We start from the raw sequence: 7894 nt of genomic DNA, 5'->3' as shown, positions 1-7894 counted from the left end.
ATGAATATATGTGAGTTCTTGATCCTATCTTGCAAGTCTATAGTCACCTACTATGTGTTATGATCCGGCAACCCCGAAGTGACAATAATCGGGACCACTCCCGGTGATGACCGTAGTTTGAGGAGTTCATGTATTCACTATGTGTTATTGCTTTGGTCCGGTACTCTATTAAAAGGAGGCCTTAATATCCCTTAGTTTCCGCTAGTACGCCACTGCCACGGGAGGGTAGGACAAAAGATGTCATGCATGTTCTTCGGAATACATGCCTACATTACATTGATGAATTGGAGCTAGTTCTGTGTCACCCTATGTTATGATTGTTACATGATGAACCACATCCGGCATAATTCTCCATCACCGATCCAATGCTACGAACTTTTCATATATTGTTCTCCGCTTATTTACTTTTCCGTTGCTACTGTTACAATCACTGCAAAGCCGAAAAATATTACTTTTGTTACCGTTACTGTTACTTCTATACTACTTTGCTACTAAATACTTTGATGCAGATACTAAGTTCTCCAGGTGTGGTTGAATTGACAACTCAACTGCTAATACTTGAGAATATTCTTTGGCTCCCCTTGTATCGAATCAATAAATTTGGGTTGAATACTCTACCCTCGAAAACTGTTGCGATCCCCTATACTTGTGGGTTATCATTAGCCGAGAGGGACACCTGGGAGCAACATCCGGGCCAAGCCCACAGCTACATCCCCTCCGTGTAGACCCGACGCGTCCGTTTCCCCCCTCCAGGTGCCGGCGGCGGCGCCGTCCGTGAGGGGCCCCACACCCCGGAGACGCGTGCTGCCTCTTCAAACATGCCACCACACCACCCGGTTGTGGTAGGTCATCCCATATATAGAAACACTTGGGAGCAACGTCCCCTCCGTATAGACCCGATGCGACTGTTTCTGCCCTCCAGGTGCCGGCGGCGGCGCCGTCCGTGAGGGGGGGCACACCGCGGACGTGAGGGGGGTCACACTCCGGAGACGGCTGCCGGGTGTTTGCAACCGCCACAAAACTTCTGTCGGCATAGCTGTTTTTGATTTTAATAAAATATAAGGACCTATATTCAAAAGAACATGACGGCACATTATTAAGGTGCTCGAAAAAATACAAACTACACATATATATTCATAAGCTATGGAAAAAAATACAAACTACATATATATTCATATGTATGTTTATATTTACACATGCTACATGTCAGTTAATCAAATAATAATACATAAAAAGCATCAAAAATTATATATGAAAAAGAAAAAAATCTAACTATGCCGACGGCAAGCGACGGCCAGGGTTTAGGCGGGCGGCGTGCCGCGGATCGGTGACGTGGCAGATATGCCGACGGCAGCCGTCGACATATGTGCTGGACGGTGCGCCCAGGATCAGTGACGTGGCATGCGGACCTATGCCGACGGCCGCCCGTCTGCACCGTCGGCATAGTTTTGACGACGTTAGCCGCCCGTCACGAGCGGGGTCGCCGGGCCCACGAGTATGCCGACGGCCAGTGTATGCCGACGGCAGCTGTCGGCGTGCTCATAGCTAGGCCGACGGCCTTTCTGTGCCGACGGTGGCCGTCGGCTTAGCTTGGGGTAGCCCAACGGCCTGGAACTGGCTGTCGGCATAGCTCCGAATAGGCCGACGGGGCCCGTCGGCACTGTTTTGGCCGTCGGGGTAGCACCCTGTTCCGGTAGTGCCGGCAATGGCAGCACCGCAGACACCAACGATGGCAGATGGCTACGGCGTCGGCGTGCATCCCGGAGGCGGCACGGGGCACGCACGCGTTCACGGTCGCCGGCTACAGGCTGCACAAAGGCCTCAGCGTCGGCAAATTCATACGCTCCACCATCTTCAGCGTCGGCGGCTACGACTGGTGCATCCGCTACTACCCCGACAGATACACTTCTGACACCAAGCGCTATGTTGCGGTCTACGTCGAGCTCCAGAGCAAGAAATCCGTGGTGAGGGCGCTCTACGACCTCAAGCTCACCAACCAGGCCACCGGGATGCCCTCCTTGATCACCTCCCGGCCGTCGTCCCTACCGGCGTTCAACTCCTACAGCTGGAACAGGCATGTCAGGGGTTCCTACAACTTCATGAAGAGGGACCTCCTGGAGGCATCCCAGTACCTGCACGACGACTGCCTCATCATCCACTGCGACATAACCGTCCTCCTCAACAAAATACCGGCCGTGGCCACCCCCAACGCCAAGACGCCGCCGGAGATCCCAGTGCCGCCGTCGGACCTGTCCAACAATCTCGCAGAGCTGCTGGAGGGAAAGAAAGGAGCAGACGTGGTGATCAAAGTCGGTAGGGAGACCTTCTACGCGCACAAGATCGTGCTCGCGATGCGGTCACCGGTCTTCGACGCAGAGCTCTACGGGCCAATGTGGGACGACGAGAAACAGTGCCTGCAGATCGCCGGCATGAAGCCCGCTGTATTCAGAGCACTGCTTCACTTGCTTGTCATGGATGATGACAACAACAAGGTGATTAGGCACTTGCTTGTGGCTGCAGACAGGTATGCCATGGGAAGGATGAAGCTCATGTGTGAGAGCATCCTGTGCAAGAGCCTCGATGACAAGAGCGTCGTCGCCACATTGGCTCTAGCTGACCAGTATCATTGCACCAAGCTTAGAGAAGCTTGCATTGACTATATCGAACTCTTCAATTAGAGGATATGTACCTGATGGCAATATGAGTCTGATTGCTTGACTAGAGCATTTACTGATGTCTTTATAGTATATACATGGTATGTAGATGAACCTAATTAAGTTTTCTAGCTTCAAAGTACGGGTCCCTGGTTGATTAGTTTGTGAACATTTAGTTTGTTGATCATTTGCAAATATATCCAGCTTAGATCATGTTGCCTCGTCCAAAAGTTTTCACATGTATTCTGGGTCCCTGGTTGATTAGTTTGTGAACGTTTGGTTTATGAGAAAATATGTCCACCATAGATCACGATGTTCTGTCCTTATTGGTCCTTCTCATTGCATCTTCACCTCTTTGATCGCCACTGAAATTAACAAAAAGAAAGACAGGTGCTTCGTTGCGGGGTGGGTTCCGTATAACACGTGGATGGGTAGATATTACATCACAAGGAAACGAATACAAAAACCAAAGAAAACCAAATTTTGACCAAAGTTGCTACGACTATTTCACGATAAGCGAAGTTCGATGAGATCCTCAGGAGTCACCACCTTGTGTTTGCCTATTTCAATGACTTTTGTATATTCGGTTGGAGCTGCTCCACCACCATCCGGGGACATGGGCCCGGTTGGGCAAAACGTGGATGGATAGATATTATCTCACAAGAAACGAAACAAAAAACCAAAGCAAACCAAATTTGTTACCACTATTTTATGATAATCGAAGTTCAATGAGATCCTCACGAGTCACGAGCTCGTGTTTACCTATTTCAATGACCTTGGTATCTTCAGTTGGAGCTGCTCCACCATCATTGTGTTTGCCTATTTCAATGACCTTGGTATCTTCAGTTGGAGCTGCTCCACCACCATCCGGGTACATGGGCCACCCTGTAAGTTGGCCTACGTGGACAAGGGTTTCCTTTAGGTTTTTTCCTTTGCGAATCGGCGGGCTTTATTAGTAGGGATTAAGTTTTTTTTTCTCGCTACCGCTTTATTTTCAGTAGGGACAGAAATAACCGGTTTCCGTAAAATCTTAGGAATTTTGATCTTTTTTGCCTGAATTATTCAAACAAATTTTGAATTTAGAATCAAACAATGTTAAAATATAACCTGCTTAACATACTATTTGCAAATTAGTATCTAGCGCAGTGGTCATTGCGCCGCACACCCCTTAATCTGGTCTCGAGATCCAATCTCTTGGCCACCTATATTTCTTGAGGTTGCATGCGAATGGTAGCATAGACACGTTATATCACAGTCTGCACAGTTCAAATTAATTTTTTCAAAAAGTTCATTCGGTATCGATTTTTCTCGGTGGGTAGCGGAAAAGCCAGTTTTTGACCGGTTTCCGAAAATTTTGAGCGAGAAAAAAACACTAGTATGGATTACGTTTCACATCACCGAGGGATTTTTGGCGACCGGAGTACTTGGCCCACAATAAATGGAACTATTGATGGCACCACTGTCCCAGACGCCTCACTCCATCGCAGTATCGCCAGGGCGTTCCAAGGACTCACCTTGACATGCCCAGAGCTAAGGTTTTTTTTCTTTGGGAAAAAGTTAACAACACTTTTTTGACATGCAATGGTTTGTTCTGTTTCTCTGTCTACTTGTGCAGTCCCAAAAGAAAAGAAAATCCCCACCTGCCCTACCACCGCCACCATCCGAAGGACCTCCGGCGACCGGAGTCCCTACCCCTCGGGCACATCAATCATCTTAACCTCTGACATCGCTTGCCCGCCCTGCTTCGCCCCCGACTAAGCCGGCCGGTCGCCGCATAGACGCAAGGTACCGTCGTCTCGAGCTTTTCCCTTTGAAAATCCTCTCCCCGCCAATGCATGCGGCCGTGACAGTGGGTCCTAGTCACATTATGGGGTTAGTTATCTCCAAGGTTCTGCTACCGATGGGATGGAGAAGTAAACCACAACCGAAAAAATCGGAGGTTGGAGAATCAATGCACCGATACTGATTGGTAGGACTCTGGGGTGGAGACTGAAGGGGCTAGAGCGATTGAAAGAAAGCTAGACAACATAATAAAGCTAAAATTGAACTATATCTACGGTAAAAATAGCCACCACACGCAAAGGAAGGGAAACATCAGCCATGAATTTTGGGTTTACATATAGTACTATGCTGCTTTAATTTATACCGCCGTGAGCCATGATTATGCCAATGTCACATAATTATTACATTAAGCACACTTTAGCTATAAGTGTGGAGTTATTGAAGGTGTAGCACCCATGCAAAATGAAAGGTTGCAGCCGTAGGATAGAGCTGCAAGAGACTTGCGCCGTCCGTTGCAGCTAGCTAGCACTACTCAGGAGCTAGCGTAACTGAACGTGTTGATTTCTGATACTGAAGATGTCCTGAGATCCAGAGATCCTGGCATGGCCTTGAGAATAGGCGGGTGCGCGTAAGGGCCCCAGAGCCAACCGGTGGCGATGAGCCTGTATACAGACTCCGTCAGGTGGATGCCGTCCCAGTTGATGTGTGTGGCGGGGTTAGCGCACGCGCTTGCGCCGGGCAACCCGCACGCCGCCGTCAGGTTGTAGTTGTACGGCCCGCCCGCGCCACAGCACACGTGGAGCCTCGACGAGGCACTAAACCCTACAACGTACTACGAGTTAGCAAGTGCTAAAAATTGTGGAGCTTACCATCTTTTGGAGCTTACCGAATCTTGTGGGTTCCCTGAGAAACTCCATCACCGGCGTGTAGTAGTCGGCGTAGACGATCTTGGTCGCGGGGTACTTGATCCGGAGACGATAGACGGCTTCCAACAACACTGTTGTGGTAGCGCGCGAGGGCATTGTATTTCCTCAGGCACCCGGTCCGGGGTCGTAGTGCTTCTTGTTCGGGCTGGCGTACAAGGTTAGGACGATGGGAATGCACCCCATTGGCGGCTGCCCCGGCACCACCACGTACCTCCCTCCCTCCTTGACTAGTTGCTGCAAAACCCAACAACAAAGGAAAATCATCTCCTTATTGATTAGCTTGGGCGAGAAAATTAAATCAAGCAACATGTTAATTAATACTCCTTTTGTCCGAAAAAACTTGTCCCAAGATTATCCCTCAAATGGATGTATCAAGCACCTGGTGCTAGATACATCCATTGGAGGGACAAGCTTTTTCGGTCGGAGAAAGTACTCTCTTCTGGCCCGGAAGAAAAAACTTTGGTAATTAATATTTGTCACGTGCTAAATATATACTAGCTCCCTCCGTCTGGGATTATGTTTGATACATCTGATTGAGCGTTCACTAATTCCGTACGGAGGAACTATATAGTAGTACTATATATACCTCAACGCCTGCTGAGATGGATTGTACGATTTCCGGCACGAATGACGCGACCTGGTCCAAGGTTTTCCCGGCAGCCATGATGAAGGTGTAGTCATTCCCTCCGAACTCTCCCATCAAGAAGACGGATCTCCTGAAATAGTCTCTGCAACCTTAAGATAAAACACAATTTATCAGCCGATTCGTCATTCCATCCAATGAATGACAAATAAAACTTATAACCTAGTGGAGTTGGTATACTATACGTAGGTATATATAGTACCTTGTGGTGTTGAGCACAAGGTGGACTTGAGCTTCTGGAACCAGCCGAGCTGCACGCTCAAGGAGCTGTTGAAAGGGGGCACACTCGTGATGTTGTTCTCGTAGAAGTAGGATAGATCAAGCGCCGTAGCGCCGACGACAGCGAAGTTTGCTCCACGGGTGAAGTTATGTTCTTCACCGAGAATCGGGGGGACGAAAGGGAGCCCAAACTCATCGGCTGCCAAGTTGATTGATCAATCATCAGTCCACGCATTGGCAGACACTACCTTCTATTTAGCATTCTCTCTAACGAAAACCTGAAAGCTAGCTAATTCGAGATAAAGGATGGAAGCATATGCATAAATACCAATGAAGTCCAAGATGATGCGGCCGTTGGAGGCTCGGCCAGTGGGGCGACCGAAGAAGGTCTCCCCATAGGGGAGGTTGCTGAAAGGGATGATCGGAAGCAGTGGCGCTGCGAGCTTGACAAAGTTGCCGGTGTCGGCGTACGAGTTGCCGAAGCTGAAGATGGAGTGGATCGAGCCACGACCAGGGTTTGCCTGAGCGTAATGTACGCTGGCCAGGAGAGGGAGGAGGAAGAAGGCTATACACCTTGGGGCTGAGTGATGCTCCATAGTTGTGGAGGACTGTGTGAACTGGCCGGCAAGCTATGATATTGCTATGTGGAGGAAATGACCAGGTACGTATATAGCGGGGAAATACCCATGTGTGCACTTGGGCCCAGTCCTCCCTCGTATCCCATCGCTCAAGTTCTCTCAGTTTCGTGCTTTGTCTGTAACTATCTTCAGTAATCATGTAGCGATAGTTGAGCCCATGAAAAATTTGGATCCTCGCCCCTCGCCCCTCGCGTCGCCCCCGCGGGCGACCCGGGGGAAAACCCTAGCCGCCGCCCCTCGAGTCTCCTCCTCCTCTCCCCCTCCTCGCCGCCGTCCATAGCGCCGCCGGACGAAGCCTGGCCGGCTGGGCGGCAGCGGGGCTTCTCCCGTCCTCTCCGTCTTGGCTGGCGCGGGACAGCGAGATCCAGAGGAACGCCGGGTGAACGTGGGGTCCGGCGGCGTGGCGGGCGGGTCTCCCATCGGCGTCGTGCGCGGCGCGGCGGTGGCGACCTGCGTGTCGTGAGGTGGTGGCTGCGTTGGCCTGACCGGTGGTCGCGGGTGCCGCCGGATCCAGATCGGATCCATCTGGATCTTTTCTTCGGACTCCGTCGGCCGCCGCGGGGTGGTGATGATCGACGCTGGCCACGTCGGATCGTTGGATTCGGCGTCTGGAGATCTACAAGGAGTTCTTCTCGATCCTCCTTTCTGGTGGGTTGAGCCCCATGGCTCTTTCATCTTCGCGGGTTTCGGATCGTGGCTTGCCGGATCCGGAGTACACGGAGGTTTGGTGGCACAGGATGGGGACCGGAGGAAACTTTGGTCGGCGTGTTCGGCCCGGCATCGGCGACGTCACTTGACGCTGTTACCCTTCCTGGAGGCGAAGCCGAGGTCCCCCCCTATCCACCCCCGAACCCCTCCCGGACAAAAGTCCAAAATTCAGTCTGGATTGGGCGACGGCGGCGTCCTGCGCGTCGTATCCTCCATGGAGGCGCCGTCTTGGGAGGAACTGCTGTTCGGGGGAGAGATGTTGTGGATGGTGGGCTCCGAGTAGCTCCAGCAGTGGCGATGGTGTGGAGGTTGCCAGGTGGTGCG

General features: G+C 51.0%; 1 protein-coding gene and 1 pseudogene across 1 annotated transcript; one reads left to right on the top strand and one right to left on the bottom strand.

Annotated features, from left to right (window-relative positions):
• Positions 1–1736: 1736 nt before the first annotated feature.
• On the top strand, positions 1737–4412 carry LOC123050546 (BTB/POZ and MATH domain-containing protein 1-like). The gene is made up of 3 exons (XM_044473322.1): positions 1737–2524; positions 3444–3541; positions 4270–4412. Exons 1-3 carry the CDS (start codon positions 1737–1739, stop codon positions 4410–4412), a joined length of 1029 nt encoding a protein of 342 aa, XP_044329257.1.
• Positions 4413–4789: 377 nt separating this feature from the next.
• Positions 4790–6847, bottom strand: LOC123050544 (GDSL esterase/lipase At1g28570-like; annotated as a pseudogene).
• Between the last annotated feature and the right edge of the window lie 1047 nt (positions 6848–7894).

Source organism: Triticum aestivum, chromosome 2D, assembly GCF_018294505.1.
Source record: "Triticum aestivum cultivar Chinese Spring chromosome 2D, IWGSC CS RefSeq v2.1, whole genome shotgun sequence".
In the NCBI taxonomy this organism is placed as follows: domain Eukaryota; kingdom Viridiplantae; phylum Streptophyta; class Magnoliopsida; order Poales; family Poaceae; genus Triticum; species Triticum aestivum.
The sequence above is the reverse complement of the archived record's forward strand: the minus strand, read 5'-3'. Positions and strand labels throughout refer to the sequence as shown.